This window comes from Mesocricetus auratus, unplaced genomic scaffold (assembly GCF_017639785.1).
Source record: "Mesocricetus auratus isolate SY011 unplaced genomic scaffold, BCM_Maur_2.0 Super-Scaffold_100040, whole genome shotgun sequence".
In the NCBI taxonomy this organism is placed as follows: Eukaryota; Metazoa; Chordata; class Mammalia; order Rodentia; family Cricetidae; genus Mesocricetus; species Mesocricetus auratus.
The window spans coordinates 7,408,363-7,428,198 of NW_024429217.1; the positions used below are offsets into that span (position 1 = coordinate 7,408,363).

The 19,836-nt window shown below is 36.3% G+C and overlaps 1 protein-coding gene across 2 annotated transcripts in view; it reads right to left on the minus strand.

Moving 5' to 3' along the window:
* The window catches only part of Cntn5 (contactin 5), a 1,164,510-nt gene that overhangs the window by 443,380 nt on the left and 701,294 nt on the right, over positions 1 to 19,836 (minus strand). For both annotated transcript variants that reach the window (XM_013118528.3, XM_040734736.1), the window contains exons 5-6: positions 13,212 to 13,335; positions 12,750 to 12,925 (exon numbers count right to left, since the gene is read on the minus strand). In XM_013118528.3, the coding sequence (XP_012973982.1) occupies positions 12,750 to 12,925; positions 13,212 to 13,335 (300 nt within the window). The remainder of the gene's footprint in view (positions 1 to 12,749; positions 12,926 to 13,211; positions 13,336 to 19,836) is intronic.

Below are 19,836 nucleotides of genomic sequence, written 5' to 3' on the forward strand. Positions count from 1 at the left end.
CTGGAAAAGAAAAGAATGGTCTATTGGCTTATTATACAGACATGACCTTCAGAGGAAGTCCACTCGGGGCAAGCTGACTGGAAAACATCCAAATAGTCCTGATCACACAACTCTTCGTTACCAATTATATCAGCAGAATATTCCAGAAGCTGGAGTGCTCACCCCCACACATTCCTGGATGCTGTTAATGTGTGAAAATTACTGAAAACTTGGTGGAAAATAGTTAAGAAAAATAGTGCAAGACACACAAACAGGCTCTGGTATAGGGCAAGGAAAAATAGAAGGGAAAGCTTGAATTTGTATGGTTAGTGTCTTAAATCATCAAAAATTAATTAAAACAAGTGAAGCAAAAGCTGCTACAAGTACATTTAAGCCCAGATTTAATGAGTTGTGGAGAATGCAATAAGCTAAACAAATCACACATTGCTATTAATAAATGGACTGTAAATGATGTCCAGGTGGCTTAAGCAAATTATTTTTTTGTATTTTAGACTGAAAGTTTTGAACACTTATAAACATATTTAACTTCAACTAATTTTATCTAATAATTAGAGCATTTTTGTTTCCTTTAAATTTAGAATACTTAAATACAAATTCATAATATTTACCTAAAATTATATTTATGTGATTATCTCAATTTATGTTAGATTATGTTAATTTTGAAATATATTAAAAAGTCTTACATTATTTTCTTGTAAATTATAATCATTTGATTGTGATTATATTATTAAATATAACACACACATGTTTATTTTGTATACACACATATATGCACAAATATTTGTTTTTCTTTGAGAGCACCTATCATTGATTTGTTAATGTGCTATATATTTGTAATGTCTCAATGACTAGAGATTTTTTCTTAAGAACATAAACATTCTTCTTAATCTTTTGAACATTTATAATCTTAATTAAAATATAGAAATATTTTCTATATGAGAATTGCTAAAATGGATAAAATGGAATATTGCATAATATATATTGTAGCATTGCAAGAATTCTCCAGAGACTGTGGGAACAGTAGGGTGATATTTGAAACTATTGAGTAAATAATAGTTTACAAAACCAAAAAGTGGAAGGCATTTTCAGGAACAATAGGTTTAGAAGTCATGTTATGTTAATATAGGTTATACATATCAAAGTCAAGGGAACTGATTTATCTTCCTATAACTAATACCCATTAAATTAAAATATATAATTATAGGCCAATATCTGTATCTATTATTAAATAAGAAGCAAATATCCACCAACACTATGCAATGTTAAACATTCATAACCCAATGCGAGAACTGTATGACATTAACGTGTGTGTGACCTCCCCATAAGCACAGAATGGTATGTATACGGTATATAAACCTTATCCATGAATGTGTTTGTGCAAAATTAAATTCCAGAAAGCTCTTTGGTAACTCTTTCCATCGTGATATACAGCACAGGAAAATAAGATGTTTGGATAAATAAGTGAATTCAGAGAAGGATCTGAAAGAAAGACAATGGCTGTGACATGTGAGGACAGGAGCGGGATCTCATGCGGATGTGTGGGACATGTGTGCCAGTAGCAGGGAAAACAGTACAGAAAAGGGCAAGTGCTTTTGTGGGGTCAAGAAGATCTGGCATACGACTGGAGCAGGGACTCTGGTGGTGTTCCCACAGCCCGGTGAGAACAGTGCTAGGCACGGCGTATGGGAAGACACCAGGAGAGAGAAAGAAGGAGCCACAAGCAGCTGTAACAGCAGCAGATGGGGAAGGCTCTGTTTGTTGAAGATACTCAGTACCAGTCAAGGAGGGCTAATGCATCCCTCATGCTAGGGAAGGACACACAACAAATATCAAAAAAAATGTACTGTATTGAAGATACAGAATAGTTGCATTTTATAATGCTTTGTGGATTATTGGCTTTCTGTGGGCCAAACATTATATGTGACCCTTGCAGCACATTAGTGAATGACTCAAGGTACCAAGAAACAGGTGTCTATATATTTCTGCATATTTCCATTGAGATGAGTGGCAACTGTTGGTAATACAATGTGTACATCACTTCGCTGTAAGGAAGATACATGTGGACCTAGAGTTTTGGGCTTCGAGTCACAGATTCAGGACACAAAGATTACAGAGAGTGAGATAAAACATTTTGTGGGAAGAATCTGGAAACATTTTGGGGCCCGGACATAATGGTCATTAATTTTAGAGAAAGTGATATGAGTCTCAGGGAGGAGAGGAGAGATGAACAGAGAGATCAGGGTTGTAGGAGAGGGAAGAGAAGAGTGGGACAGAGATCCAAAGTTAAAATATGAATTTATAGCAATAGGGGAATAACAATGGCCTAAGGAATTAGAAGTCCCATCAGATAGTCATGTCTGGAGAGGCAAATGGAGGAGAGGTATCCTAGACTATATAAAATTAAGAAAATAGCATATACAAAGCAGAGAAAAATGTCTGGGGAGGTTGAGTTCATCTGTGAAGGTCCTCCCTTCTGTGGGAATTTGATGGAGTGGGATGGCTTTTACCAGATCAGTCACAGTTAAGAAAGTGAAGGAATTTGGAAAGACTGGCAATGTGGGTGAAGTTGGCTCCTGCTTGTGCTGGGATAAAGGCATACTGAAGGAAGGTGAGGGTATGTAAAGTCACTTAAAAGCTGATAAAACACAGAGAATGAAGATGAAGGAGAGCAAGTAGAAATGCCCCTGGGTTTGTAGTCTGTGATCTTTTGTACAGTTCACTAAAGTGAAATATAGAAGCCAGAGGAGTTCTATGGAAGAATTACAAGTGTCCTCGGGTGACATTTAACAAGAAAAATATTAGAGACCAGAAGTAATGATACAAATACTAATGTCCATGGAAAAAAACACATTGGTCTACCATTAAGATAAAACAAAGTAACTAAAAATACGTATGATTCAGTTTGCATGAGATTATGCAAGACCCGCTGTGGGGAGCAGGGGAAGTTAGAGAAAGAAAGAGAAGGACAGAGAAAGAAAGACAGATTATCATACTTGGAAATGTATATGTACAGTAAACAACAACAGTGCCAGGGTATGTAGCTGCAGATATGTAGTAGTATAGGTAGGGGTGGAGTATTATGGAGGAAAGACTTTCAGACATAGGATATATGAAAGCAGACTCTGAAAATTATGGGGCCCATGCAGTAGACAGGTTAACTGATCTGGGGGAATTAACATTAATGACTTGAGAAGCACATAGTGAGTAGGGGATGCCTTGAGAAATGAGATCGAGAATACTATAAGTTTCTGCCCTGGAAAGCCCATCTCTTTCCTCTCTCTAAAGTCACAACTAGGAAATTTTTATAACTCAGAAAGGGATAAAGGGGTAGTTGTTGTCTCTGTCATGTGAAATGATTAGAATTCAGAAGGTTCTAGTCTGTGTCCAATGCTGGAACTGGAATCTTCCTTCCAGGAATAACTGCCTAATATCTCAGTTTGGATATGCCAGGAGACATGTTGAAAACATTATTTCACAAGGATGAGAGAGAAGCCAGAATACCCATGTGTTTTACTGATGAATAAAAGAAGCCAATTTCACAATAATTCTTTTTTTTTTTTTAGTTTTTTCGAGACAGGGTTTCTCTGTGGCTTTGGAGGCTGTCCTGGAACTCGCTCTGTAGACCAGGCTGGCCTCGAACTCACAGAGATCCTCCTGCCTCTGCCTCCCGAGTGCTGGGATTAAAGGCGTGCGCCACCAACGCCCGGCTTCTTAATTAAGTATAGAGTTTCCAATGTGGCTTGTGTCTCTCTGAAGTTATTTTTACACATTCCCTGTTCCAGTCATTGCCAAAAGCTTAATATTATCACTTTTAAATTAATATTTATGCATATAGGTGTGCATTTTGGGTGTGTGAACATGATTACATGTACTTACAGAGGTTAGAAGGAGGCATGAGACCTCTGGAACTTGAGTTAATAGGTGGTCGTAAGCATCTTATGTGGGTTTTGGAAACAGAACTTCAGTCCCCTTGAATCAGCTAGTGTTTTAACCATGGAGCCATGTCTCTAGACCCCTTACTTCCTAACTTTTGAAGAAGCATATTTTTGCTTGTTTCTAGTTTGTTGCTATAAATCCAAGAAAAACAAGAGAAGATTCTTATGATTTCAGTTTCTAGAAAACATGAGATTGTTCTTGGAATGTGTTTTCATGCTCCTCCCGGGTGTAGTGGACAGGGCTGAGTGAGCTTCAGATTACTCATTAGTGTTCACTCTTGTTATTCCATTAAGTGTTTACACTATCCTCCGTAAGCCTCCATAGAAAACAGGCTTTTACCATATTGACATGTCGCTGAAATTACGTACAGCTTGAACTCATGGGAATTTTTATCAAGTGGCCTTCTTAACCTTCAGAGTATAAGCCCTCTGAGGTTCTAAATAAAATTGGATATTGAATGAGATTTTAGTCACCTCACTTATTGGCTCCACTCTCCCAGGTCTCACTGCCCATAGAGCAGTGACAAACTAGCACAGACACAAGTGCAAATCCATAGTGATCTTTCAGAAAGTCTCACCATTAGGGAAACTGAGTTACATCAAGTTCACATGTTAAATGAGGTCCTAGGAATCAAGCTTTGCTTTAATGAGCTGGTGTCTCTGCACAAGAGCAGAATCCTAGTGAATTATCTTTCTTTCCTGAGATTTTTGCAAAACAAAAGCTATGAATTACTTTTGCTTTTCTTGTCAAAAGGTGACTAGTGTTGCAGAAAGTTTTGTTTTGTAAACAATCAGTCTGAACATAGTCCTAATCTAAATAAAGAACTAAATTTTAATTCAAGTTTAGAAGAAAGCTGCGTTCAGGAGAGTTTGATTTTGGTGCATGTTGAGTTAAAGTGTTTACTGGCTTTTTTGGTTACGTTTGTTCTCCACTCTGAGGAAGACTGTAAATTTTGTAAATGAGATAGGCTTACAAAGTCTGCATAATCTATAAATGAAGAAAAGCAATTTCATTTTATAGGGTTTAGAGAGACATGGTAATTTGTCTCCATGTCAGAGGCCAGAAGAAAAATAACATCTGCTATAAGCGACAATGAAGGGTATCACTTTGAGGTATAGAAGTTTCAACAGGCCCTCAGCAAGGACACGCCATTCCAGTTCAAAAGAACCACATAAAAATGTGTGTATTACTGAATTTTATTTATTCTTCAGTGACGGTCATTCTGGAATGCGTTTGGAAACACTGAAGGAAACTTCGCATTCAAAATACTACAGAGATACTAAGATGATGAGGGTAAACAAGGTTAGGTTGACTGTTAATTTTTATGTTTTGTATTTAAATGTTCACTAGCACCTATCCATGTTTACAATGTCATCCTGGTTATGGGGGGGTGAAGGCAATTTGAGCTAACATTATAAATTACTAATCCTTCCAAGAAAAATCAGATCATAAAATTTATACTGCAATTTAAGCTCACGTCCCACACACTAATTTTGAGAATAAGACGGCCTTTGAGCTATTACTATCTCTCTTGCTATTTCATTTTCTGCCCATAACACTATCAGAGATTATAAACTTCAGGTGCTAGATTATAGCATGACCTAAAGTAGGATGTATGGAGGTTCCCAATCTCTAATCTCTAAATCATTGCTTCTTCTAATTATGAATATTTGTAATAGGCCAGATTGCATTTAGTTTGGAGGCAAAACTCACATCAGCCACATTAATGTTGCTTTTACAACATAATATATTCCCTAAAATTCAGTGTAACTTGAGGCCTTAGGCATCTGAATCACATGACTTATATTTATTGTATCCCCTTCATTAGATGCTCTTACCATTATTTGAATACCTGACAAGAAGCAACTGGAAGTAGGAAATGAGTATTGTGGCTAATGACTTGAGAGATGAAGTCTATCCTGTGTGGAAAATGTGGAGATGAGAGAGGCTTGTGGCTATGGGAGGCTGAGGTTCACAGCATCATCGGGCAAATAATCAAGAAGGAAGAGAGATGGAAGCAGAAGTGGGGTCAAGCTTTATTCTTCAAGGCCATCCCCAAACCAGTGCATTCCTTCTTCCATATGTGCCCACCTTCCAAAACCACACAGCCTCCTAAATCAGTGATGCCAGCTGGGAACCAAATATACGACAACACAAGCCATAACATTCCGCCTCTGATCCCAAAGGCCTACAGGAATCTCAAATGGCAAATGCATTTAGTGCAATTGCAAAAGTCCCTATACTTCTAACAGCGTCAATATTTTGGGTAAGCCTAAAGTTCAAACTCTTGTAAAACTTAGGCAATTCCTTAATTGTACACCACTGCAGATTTGAAAATAAATTAAAGCCATCCAACAAAATGTTTGGATTGATTAGACTGTCAATGACATATGCAAAAACTCTCATGACTTTGTACACTACTATTCATTTTATATTATTTAGGGAATGTACATACAGATAGAGTAAGACAGAACTCAGTTTTCTCTACTTTCAGTTGTCAATTCTTTCTGATAAAGTTTCTTAATACTCCAAGATTTCATAATGGATAATGATTTATAGTAGTTGAATATGACAGTAGATGCTAATAGTTTATCCCACTGTCCACCACCTAAGTAAAAATTTTGCAATCACTCTCAGCATTGTCATAAATATTAACAATGTTTATATCATTAAATATAAACACTAAGTATTACATATAAACAGTTTGGTTTCCACATTGGTGGAAATTATTATTTTTATGACACTGTTTATGTTATTTTCAATGATAGCTTTGCTCATTTTCCACTTCCAAGTAGAAATTCAATTAATCAATTCAGTTAGGGATTCTGAAATCATTTAAAACAACAGCTTCTGAAAATATTCAAAATACAATGTTTTCAAAATGAAGAATTAAAACATTACCATGGAATATTTTATGAAACAAAGATACTGCATTGTTTATCATGACTACCTAAAAGAGGAAGCTAAGGAGCCATGTGATTTTTGTAGCTCTTAGTGTTCTTATGAAGTAATTTAGAACTTCATTATATTTCTACTTGTCGAGACTGGCTCATATACCAGTACATGGAGACTCAGAGATTTTCCTTTCTCCATTAAAACAATTAAACTTATTATTCTGCAAATTTAATGCTTATCTCTAAACTTCATGGATTAAAATTTACATGGATATGTTGAAGTTGGGATGCCAAGGCAGATGACTTCCTGTGTTATGCCACAGAAGGCTTTAGTGGCCTCATTTGATTTTCATCACTGACAGCTTGTACATACTTTCCTGTTGTGAGAGATGTGATCCCTTAAAAGAGCTATTTAGTTTCCTGTGCTCTGAGAAGTCAATTTGCTAACTTCATACATCCATGAAGTGAGAGGTACTAAAATAACAACTATAAGTGAAGTCTGTGACATCTGTATGTCTTGTAAAAAAAATGGTAGGGGCTAGATAAATGGCTCAATGGTTAGGAACAGTTATTGTTCTTGCAGTGAACCCAGGTTTGCTTCCCAGAAGCCACATGGATGCTTATAACCAAATGCAATTCCAATGGAAGGGTTCTGATGCCCTTACCTGGCCTCCATAGGCTCTTGCATGCACACAGTGCACATAAAGTTTGGCAGGCACTTACGCATACACAAAGTTAAGGTAAAACTTGGTATTTGGAAGACATTACAGTAGGAATAGACAAATGGAATAGAAAGGATTTGCCAGACATTCTTCCAGAAAAGAAAGAACAGAATTACAGCACAGAGTGGTAAATTCTGCTGCTATGGCCTGATTCTAATGATATGAGATTATAAAAAATGGATAGAGAACAGTAATTTTCCACCAGAATTAATAGAAAAACTCAGCTAGAAACTTCAAACATTGTTTCATTTTTTTTAAAGTTAGAAATCTTTGTTCTGTTGTCATGGTCATAGCTAATATTAGATTTTAAAAGGGGACTTGGAGATATTCCTCTTAGATGACCTCGTTTTACATAGACATCTATTAGAATATCACCAGTAATATGCAAAATAATATGTAAATATATTACTATATACAGAATGAATATAAAAACCTGGATTGATAATATTAATTGCATTCGTAAATACTAGGATAGCTATTATTACATTTTAAAATATTTCATAATATTTAATTTTGTAAGTAGGAGCATGCACATAGACATCAGGGGGCAACTTGCCGGAGCAAGTGCTCTCCTTACACCTTGTGGGTCTCAGGGATTGAAATGAACTCTCAGGTTTGGTAGCGAGTTTATTTACTCGCTGAGCCTTCTGTCTGGTCCCTATTGCTCTTAAATGAAGTAATAATATCACTATCAACTATATGAGGCTTAAATGTTATACTATTTTTACATAAGTTGTACTACTTAATCCTTTCTTGTAATTATTGGAGGTGGGTTTTCATATTCCCTCCTATGGAAGCAATCTTCTTTCAGGACTTGGAGAAAATGTTTTAGGTGGGTAGTAACTATGCCACTCTCCAGGGGCATTCAATTGCTCACTGGTCAGTCATTCACAAAAGGTTGATGTTGTGTCCACATGACAGGAGTGACTATTTAATGAAAAACTTTAAAGAATGGGTGAGGCATGAGATGTGTCATGTGCTCATAGACTCATATGGTTAATGTTTTATCTGCATTGAGGCATTGTCAAAATAGCTCCCATGCAATATAATAAGAAAAAATGTTATAGGGATAGGAGGAGGGGGGCAGGCATGTAGTGCAAGCCATCGGAAGTCCAGACAGAGAAGCACAGAAGAATTGCATCTTATATTATTTTGTTAGGGTTTCTAATCTCGACATACTCAGAGTCAAACAAGAAGAGGAACCACCACTGAGAAAATGTTTCCACTGGATTTCTTGTAGGAGACTCTCTGGCCCATTTTCTAGCTGGGGGAGGTGCGCCCGTTCCATTTTGATCAGCGCCATATTGAATGATGCCAAGTCAGACAATCCAGTCATGTCACTGGAAGTCATCTGTCACACAGGGACTGAGATATTAGCATTTGCCACAAATACTGAAAGTAACTATTTGGGTTAATGTTAATAAATGAAACAGTTGTAGATAGGATTGGGTGGAATAGAATTAAGGATATGAAACTCCTCTACCAGATTTCAGATTCATTTACTCTGTATTTATTGATTTTTATTCCATGTCTAACAGCTCTTCCTTAAATCACAATCACAGCACTGTGTCAGTCACAGCAAAAGAATTGTTCCCTAAGAAAACCATTAAGCTATCTTTAAAAATATGCAGAAATTATATTTTAGCTGTTTGTAAATGAGTTATGCAGTCAGCAATGGTGGTGCAGGTCTGTAATCCCAACATTGAGGTGGAGGCAGAAAGAATGAAAGTTCAAGGTCGTTTCCAGCAGTATAGCTCAAGTCAAGGCTAGTCTGAGCTACATAGCACTGTCTAACAGAACCATCCAAAACATAAAAAATACAAGGCTGTTTCTGTATGTGATAGATACGGTGAAAATTACCTTATTGTATTTTATAACAAAATCTAATATTTTTATCGAACTCACTCAGAATAGTGTCACTCCTCCATTCAGATTAATATTAAAATAAATTCATAAAGTTATTATGGTCAAAGCTTAATAGGCTAATGTAATAAGCTTGGGCTATATCATGTTGTAAATGATTATTCAAATAATATCATCAGATGTTTAAAATTACTAAAATATGGTTTTAAAGTCTAAGGTCAATTTTATTTTAGAGGGAAAAGTTATGAAAAACACAGAGAAGTAATTTTTGAGTTTTATATGAAAATGAAAGGTTAAATTAAAGGACTTAGATATAAAGTCGACAAGTCATAAAAATCTCTCAAAAGTTAAGGAGGTTATTTTAATCAACTGCTTCAAGAAAAACTAATGGAATATTCTGGATCTAAATCATCTAAATGCCCTGAAAAGTAATATGTTCAAATTTAGATATGAACTATCAATTTACTGAGGATTGCATATAAAGATATATTCTGAAGCAAGAGACAGCACCAGGAGATTTTATTCTTAATTCATTTTCTGTTTGACTTGCTGGCATGAATTATTTCTAAAAAGAAAAAATTACCAACATTGGAAAGATTGCAATGAGCTTTGGGTTAAGAATATTGAAATGTGTACCGTGTCACGTTATCCATTTCAAACTCTCATCAGGGTGGCAGTAAGCTATCAGAGTGACAATGTTTGATATGGTATGTTCTCACTTGTCACTGAAGAGGGATCACACACTATGTAAAGAAATTACCCTCATGATGAACATAAATTCTGGGAAGAAAATGTATTTTGTCAAGAATAATCTTGATAACCACTAACATTCACTAGCAGCAAAACCACATCAGCTTTGTGTTTATTTATGACCCCTTCCCTGAACTTGAAAACAAGATCACAAATGTAATTTCTTCACATCATTAATTTTTAGTATACCCCTGTGAGCTAGATATTTATTAATGCTAAACTAAAGTATTAACATTAACTGGGTTGAAACACGTTTGTGGCTATTCCAGTGGGGATAACTTAAGTGACAGTTTTCATGAGTAGACAGCTAAAACGTGCCTGTGCAGGGCAGATTAGGAGGAGAGATGTGTGTCTAATTAAATTTGCTGCTGATTAATGTGGGGATGTTGCTGAGATCGTAGTACAAGATTCAGAAGAGAAATATTAAAAGAATTTGTCAAGAAAAATTTTCTCTTGAAGTAGAGCCTTTAATTTCCCTGCTTCGGCCACCAGGAATGCCAGGGAAATACTTGCTTTACCCTCAATGATTATGAGACTTCCTGGAAGATGCTAATCTCTATCTGGCTTGCAATGCATTTCATGAGGATTCGCAAGTGTATCCCTTGCTTGTTGATCAGAACTCATGTATCTCAAATCAAATAAGTCACATTTTAAAGATGTTCAGAATAAACATGCCAATAAAACAAGTTGGAACAATTATTGTATAAACTCTGTCTGACTCTCTCTCTCTCTCTTTCTTTCCATCACTGGTAAACCTTTATTTATGTTCTCACCAACTTTTGTCTTCAAAACCCAGAGCCTATGATAGTGTTGTCAACTTTTGGTAATAGAAAGAGCTATTTTTGTGTCATCTCAGACTCACATGGGACATTTACCTTTCTGCATCCTAGTTGTGGGCAATCCAGTAAAGAATACTGTAATTATGACAAAGTTTATGGGTCTTAAACATCCACAAGGAAAGTTAAATAGTTCTTTTCTTTGAATAATAAGAATAAATGTACAATGTAGTGATTTCTATACTTGATTTTCATACTACAATTTAATTTTACTAACTCATATAGTTGTGAAAATTAATCACAGTGCAGCAATGTCAGACCATGAAGATTGTTTAGATTAAAGCAGTTCCAGTATCCAAGTAAGACTTAAAATCAAATTGGAGATAACATTAAAGAAATGTCGTGCTGTATCTGTCTGAAAACGACCATTCTACTCAGTGGAAGGGTGGCAGAAGGGGTTGCATGTTTGGTTTCATGGGCTAGTTTGTTATTGTGAATACAAAAGCCCGTTAAGATTCTGTGATTTAGCACAAATTATTCAATATAATAGAAATAGCGAATTCAGGCTATTTTTTTTTAAATTCTAAATACATCTTTCTGAAATCAGCCAAATCAATATAAAATAGGATTTTGATTTTTTTAGGACCTCACTCAGAGTAATCCAAAATGCTTCTATTTCCAACCCTTTATTCTTTTTCCAATTGTCTCTCTTATAAAAGTGTATCTGCATTTCAAGTTAATTTTAGAAATGACACAAGGAAGGTGATATGAAGCAGAATCAATTACTTACTTCATTTCTCATAGTTTAAATGAACTTAAAATCACTTTGATAACTTACATAATGAACATACTTCTATGTGTTAATTCATGGATTCATCATCCTCACTTTCAATTTTTGCTGATTTTAATCCACAAGAATTTAAATTCAAATAGGATTACTTACTATCAAATAATATTAAACTGTTTCACATGGTAGACTAGTCTCATATTTGTGTAAGCTTCTCCTTCAATGACAGAATTTCACAGATTTTAAAGGATTTGTGCATCTGATTAATCATATCTGTGATGTACTTTAGGTATATCTATAGTAGGATGTCTATAAAATCACACCTCACTCTCTAATAAGTTGTATTCAGTAAAAACAGCACTGGGTAAGCTTGTCATTGTGCAAGTATCATGACATGTAATAGTGCCAACCAAGACAGCTGCAGCTTTTCCAGACAGTGTAACCCTTAGAGAAGATCAGATATATGTATCAAAGTACATGACTGCATGATCTTGTGTACATGCTCGTGGTGTGTGTGTGTGAGAGAGAGAGAGAGAAAGAGAGTGAGAGAGACAGAGAGAGAGAGAGAGAGAGAGAGAGAGAGAGAGAGAGAGAGAGAGTTTCATTTAATGAAAATCTGTATGGGACTTTCAGTTGCCATCTGAAACACTTTTGTTTCATTTTGTTTCATAGTATTTCTTTGGTTTCTAATACATGCAGCACTTCTGAATGTGATCCTGTGTGCTTTGAAAGCATTTCTGAATAATAAACTATAAAGCATAGAAGAAGGAGCCAGGCAGGTTAAGGACACAGTCTAATAAAACGAGTTTTTAATGCTCCAGAATAGGTCATTTAGTTTATTTGGGATCTATCAAGTATTCCAGGGAACCTGAACACACCCCTCAGAAGAAATTTGTCATTTTTTCTAGTTTTAAGTCAGACTATGTTATAACACTAGTTTAAATTTCAGGCATAAACTTCATAACTGAAGGTTGAAACTTGTGCATATACACTATAGCCAAAATAATCTTACTTTACTCACAGGCAAACTGAAGTGTAGCTTCTCGACTGACAATACTTCCAAAAGTGTTGGTGGCCAAACACTGGTAAAACCCAGAATCCCTGACTTCATTTGGATTGCTTATGATGAAGGTCCCATCTATCAAACTGTAACGATAGTCACTTTCCAGATCGATTTCTGTTCCATTCCGGAGCCATCTTAGAAAAATATCAAAAGACAAATACATTGAATTATGTGAGACACCACGATACTTCTTAGGAGTGCAGACACAGACACACACACACACACCCGCATGCACACACACACGCACGGATGTACACATTTAAGCCCTCATGAACACATGCATGCAGGCACGCATACACGCACGTATAGCAGGGTCCCCCGCTGAACTTGAACTCAAGAGATTCCTTTCCTGAGGAAAGTCTCTCCCTTCTTGAGGAATTTTTTAGATCTAAAGAAAATAAATGCATAATTAAATTTTACCTGTAAGTAGGAGTAGGATTGCCACGAACTTCACAATTCAGAGCTACATTCTTTTCATCTGAATCGGTTGGAAAAATGACGTCATCAGGTTCTTGCACGAATACTGGCCCATAATCCACATTTTCTGCAATGACCAAAAGATGTACACTTTAAAATTATTCAGTGCACAAGGTTAGTTCGCCCCTCTATTTTATTTAAAACTCCTGCCCCTCATTTTATTCAGCAATCAAATTTGTAAAATACCTTCTAGACCTCCTAGAGTACTAAAATAATTTTATTATCTAAATTTATCTTCATATATGGTCACAGATGAGAACATCACAAGTATATATCTGTATTTCATTTTAGTCTCTCAAAGCAACAAAGAAAATAATATAAAAATTTCAAAATTCCCTAAATTTTATGAAATTCTTAGAATGTTGAAAGTAATATACAACAAGGAAAGGTTCCAGATTCAAATTGTCCCATAAGAGCTCTAGATATGAAATTGTTCATTTTCATAAATTCTTTCATTTATACTCCTATTTTTGAAATATAATTTTCACTTACTGTAGGAAATTTTCAAGCAATTAATGTGTTTTGATCAAATATATGCCCTACTGCCTCTCTTTCAACATTTCCTGTGTACTCCTCATCTCTTTCCTTCTCCAAACTTCTGTTCTTTTAATCTATTACGGCCAAGTAGTACAACCAGTGTGTGTATGGGTATGGTTCCAGACCATGCTATAAGGCAAACTACCAGTGGTTGCATCCTGAAGTGCCAAGGCTAGCCTTGAATTCATTATGTCCCCCAGTGAGCCTCCTCAGGGCTGGGATCATAGGTATGTGCCAAAATGCACAGTTCATCTTGTGTATAATTCCACCATTCACGGCAGAGTGCTGCTTACTTACATCTCAAGTGTAAGGAAAAATGATAGATTGCAAATAACACATTTTTATCAGAATCAATACACATGTTCCAATGTAGTCACATATATAAATTAAGTTCTGAAAGGATTTTTATGTTATATGTTTAAGAATAGGTAGGTAAACATAGGATATAAGATCAGTCAAGGGACAAAAGGTATCAAGTGCTGGGATTCTGTAATATAAACCTTTATCTTCCCTGTTACTTTATCCCTCCCTCCCTCCTCTTAAGCTTTAACATTTATGAACTTATTTTTTAATACTTGCAAACAGAATTATCTCTTATGACAATGTCTGCTATGATATTCATCAGTTCTATGGATCCAAGGGAGTGGCCCTTTTACATTCTCAGGGCCACTGTGTAAATTAAAGCACTGTTCTTTAATCATGTCAGTCTTGAGACAACCCAAGCTTCCTCCACAGGTTCTTCAGGGAGATGCCACACCTGAGCATACATGGAGCAGAGCAGTGACAGCTGCCTATGGTGACCCTGGCGCAGGAACCCTCTTCCACGGGACTTTCTTGGACAGCAGGGGCATGAAATGGCTTTTGGGTTGGAGCCCATTCCCAATTGTGGGATACCTTGCTCAGCCTCTATACATGGGGAGGGGCTTAGTCCTGCCTCAACTTGGTATGCCAGACTTTGTTGGCTTTCCATGGGCAGCCTTACCCATTCTAAGGGGTGTAAAGGAATCGGAAGGGTGCGAGGCAGAAGGAAGGAGGATGGGAGGGAGGGAGAACCGGGATTGGTATGTAAAATGAAAAATATTTTTAATAAAAATAAGAAAAAAGGAAATGCCTTCAGCAAAATCCAGAGGAAAACGCTATAGCTATAGCTTTCACCGAATATTCCTGCAAAGGAGTACAAGAGACTAGTTATCTTCTCATTATCCCTACTGCTGTTTTTTTTCCTTTAGATAATTGTATCTTCTCTTTTGTAAGTGCAATGACAGGCTACTAACACATTTACTTCACTCCTAAAATCAGAAAGATTTTATTATTGTCTACAGTTCAGATGCTCAGTGGTCTCTCAGGGAGCTGCTGGTAAGCATATACTCTACTGCCTTCTTGGAGGGTTTTTGCTAACTTAGATAAAAAAGTTAAGACTCATAAATAAGTATGTCTATTAATAAATTCCTTAGTCACACAGACATTGCTCTTGGCATTGTTTATTATGCGCAGTTCTAACAAAGCAAGGCATAGTCCCTCTGTCAAATCTGCACTTGAACATACTCACTGCTGTGGCTGGATTGCTTTCCCAGGTCTAATCTATTTTTGATGGAATACTGCTTCCCCAGTGTAATTATTGCTGATCATACACCTTGTTATGTGTGGTGGCCTCTATGCTCACACAGCACTCAGTACAACCTGCTTTCCTGAATATTACAACATAACGTTTGTGCTGTCTGTGGGTAGATGTGTTGGATTGTAAGACCAAACACACGAGATTACAGACAGACTACAAATCACAAGCTTGGGAATTAAAAGTAGGAAGGGCTTCTTGACTCTGAACTTAATTGAGTGCTCTCATCTCTTGTCATAAAGGATCGATCCCAATTATTCCCCGCATAGCTGCCTAGAAACAACATGAAGTTCCCTCTTATCTGGAGGTAAGAGCAGCCTGCCACAGTGACTGGGATATTTACCAGGATAGATAAACAGGCTGAACACAAGGCGAACAAAATGAGTTAAATGTCCTCCACACCACAGGTGCCTGCAAAAAGAAACCCCAAATTCCAGTACAGATGAGGAATGACACAAATTGATTAACGTAATAAGAAAAATAATTCATTCTGGAGGAAAAACATATTAGTATCCTAGAAAAAGTCTAGAGATACTTAAAACAAACAAAAATGACTAAAAAGAGAAGTAAGTTTGGAAGGCAAGAGTAGAACACTGCCAACTTGGAAAAGATTTTTATCTGATCTTGAAGTTATTTTGTAAATATTTGACAGGAAAAAAAGGTATGTCCACTTTTGAAAGCTCCATGGCAAATGTATAAAATATCAACAGTTATAAAAGAGCAATTTTCTGAGGACAGTTCATTTATGAGGAATTGATAATTAAGTGGATAACTTAACTACAAACTTCTTACCTGTCAAAAGAGAAGTCAGAAAATAACTGAAATATTAAGAAAAATTACTATCAACTTCACACCAAAGGCAGAATAAAGGTATTTCAAATAAAATATCATTAAGATTTACATGATCATGTATTCATTATTTTATGATACGCTTCACTAAGAAAAACGAAAATACAAGAGAAGTACTCTAAAGGAAGAAATTATGATTTTTGGGTCTAGTAGGCAGTGTCTCCCTGGAAATCTGAGTTTGATCCTAAGAACCCATGTGGTTAAATGCAGAATCAATTTCCAAAAGTTGTCATGTGACCTCCACGTACATATGAATGTGCATGCTCCAGCACACACACACACACACACACACACACACACACACCAAATAAATAGGCAAATAATAACCATTGAAGTATTGTAGAGAGCTGGAAAGATTGTTTGGCAGTTCATAGTATTTACTGTCCTTGGTGAGGACCTGGTTTCATTTTCCAGCACCCACGCGGCAGCTCATGGCCTTTTGTAGCTGCAGTTCCAGGGAATCTGACACCCTCTTGTGATTTTCAAGATGCACATGTGGTGTACAGACATACATGGAGTGAAAATATTCGCAGACATCAAATGAAGTAAGGGAATCTCCAAGAACAGCGCCAAAGTAGGCAAAATATTACAATTGAATAAAGCTAATATATAGTCACAAAATTTCCTTTGTGTTTCAAACATTTCACATTTTTAATCAGATAAAATTTAGCACATTTAATGCAGATGATTAAGTAAAATAGTAAGAATAATTTTATCTCTTCAAGTTGCAACATTTGCTTTTTTTCGTTTTCACAGCATCTGCTAGAGTAACAAATAGAACTAAAAAGTGGGTTTTGCACAGAATATTAAGAAGAACAAAAAGAATGCATAATTAAGTTCTGAATAAACAACTCTTGGCTGACTATAGGGTTTGGCTGCCTAAAAATGTACCCAGATGTAGGATGATCACATGATGACACAGAAAATTAAAATAGATGAGATGTATGAAATTTTCTCAGTATGCAAGCATGAAGAAAGTCCTCAGAAGAGAATAGAGAAGTATAGTCCACAAGGGAAGCCACCCACAGCATGAGGAATGGGAAGGACTTGTTTCTGCACTGTCTATGGCATTGGAAACTAGGGGAGGTTTCATCTGGTTCTTTTAGGAATCAAAATAGCATTAAGTCAAAGTCTCCTATATTTTCTCCTGATACCACTTCTCTGTCCCCTACCCCACTTCATCCATGGAGGAAAGTATTTTAGTCTACTTTTTCTGAAATGCTTTAAAATTGAGTCATATATAAAAATTAATGTCCTATATGTACATACACATATATTTAAATTTTTATTTATGTAACTGTGCCTCTGTGAATGTACATCATGTGTGTGTATGTGCCCACAGAATCCAGAAGAGGGCATTGTATCCCTTAGAGAAGGAGTTACAGGTGGTTGTGAGATGCTAGCTATGAGAGCTGGCAAATAAACACATGTCCCCTAGAAGAGCAAACAGTGCTCTTCATGGCTAAGCCATCTGTATCTGTCCAGCCCCTCACATCGCATTTAATCACTTTAAGGGGATGACATCACACTCCTTTAGAACCACCATCATATTTTGAGATTTTCCATTCTATCATATAAAGGTAAATTATTCATTGTAATAGTTATAGTTTTCCATGGGGTGGAAAAAAGAATGCAAGTTTCCAGTGTCTGTTGTGATGCATATATAGCAATGAACATAGTCTAAATTTGTTTGTGTTCGTGTGAGAGTTTCAACTGAATGGTTGATACAGAGTTAAACTGCTTCTCCATTTTTTCCAGCAAACTAGGATTTTAGATTTATCAGGAAAACTGTGGCACATCCTTCTGGCTTGACTCTGGGCAGGATCAGGTTGGTTTTCTTTTCAGGCTCTGTTTCTTTTTTCATTTTTCACAAGAGCGTGTCAAGCTCAGCTTTACTCTCTATTAAAGCAAAAGGGAATTGCTTGACAAAAGTCATATGTCAGACTCCTGGCCAAGAGAAAGAATTCAAAGTCATATCCAGCCAAATCTATCAGATACTCAGGTAAGAAACCAAGAGTCAGGGGAAGTTCTTGGAATATTCTCTCGGACATTCGAAAATGTGGATTAAACTGCATTGAAAGATTTAAATTAGATTAAATTGGATCCTGGACTGGAGACTTGTTTTATACTCAAAGCATAATCCATAAGACAGAGCCATGGATATTAGATGGGAAGATAGGAACTTTCTGTAAATGAAGTGCTCTACCTTCCCCAAATTCTGAATAGGAGTCTGTTCTTTAACAAGATTCCCCATTGGTGTATGTATGTGAGTGAGACTAAGGGGAGCACGTACACAAAATCAGTTTGTCCTTACGTGTTTCTCATCAGCCAGTGTCAAAAGGGATGAAAACATTAATGTTTTTGTAACAATGTTTGAGTTACATGTCATTGTAGAAAGTAATAAACTCATAAAGAGATCTATGCAGAAAAGTGTGCCTTTTGTCAGAAAGAGTAAAGCCATTTCATTTGAACATTGATGGTCAACATGCAGTTTAAGATTAACTGCAATGCAGAAGGTTGGGTACACCAGTGATGAATTTTTCTTGAGGAGGGGAGACCCACCTTAAATCTGTACTATGTCTCTCGGTGGCAGCCTATAAAAAAGGTCAGGGAAGAAGGAAATGCTTTCTCTTCATCACACTCTCAATGGCGAGTCTACTCCGTCACTGGCATTAGAGCCTTCTCTCTCAGAGAAATGCTCATTCTATCAATGTGCTTTGCTCCAGAGCCCTGATAAATACATTTGACCATAACTTACTCTAACAGGTGTTATATTGTGAAGAGAGGTGTTTACGGCAATAACTTTGAAGGCGCCTGGCTTATGCCCTTATGCATATTGATTTTATAATGTGTATTTATTTATTTCAGATTTTCCGGCTATATTTTAGTAATATTTGATAGATACCTTAACTTCTATTAGTTGCAAGAGAACATAAGACAAATATGCAAAGCATGTGTTTATGAACATGCAATACCTTCTAAATAATCCCATAATTTAACAATGCCTTCAAAATTGTTAATTCTGAGGCAAACCTGTCTGGTTATGATACTGTCACCAGTGACATACCCGCTGATAAGCCCAGCAGACTTTAAAGGTGAGTGGTTAAACACAGCAATTACAAACAAAAGTACATGGATGTGGTAAAGCAAATGGGGATTAATGGGTTGGGAGTGGTCTTAGAGATGGTGGGGTAGACAGCAATCAGAACGCGCTAGGTCATATGTGACACTTCCAAAGTACAAACTTAATCACAGTAAGAAAGGACATTAAATACAGTGCAACGGGATGTGTAAGAACAATATCGAGTACTTTTACATTGAACATATATTTATGGACTAATCACCCTGTGTGAGTAAACTGTAAAGTATAGCATCATGGGATGAATCCCTTACAGTGGGATGATTTGTATAATTATGAATAATGATTTTGCTTGTACATGGCAACACAGACCAAGCTTATGCTTTAATCTTTGACATGAAGTTCCTGGAAAATGTGTCTTCAAATACCTTATCTGTCCTCAATCAATAATGAATATACTGAATGCTATTCAGTATTGCTCTTAAAAT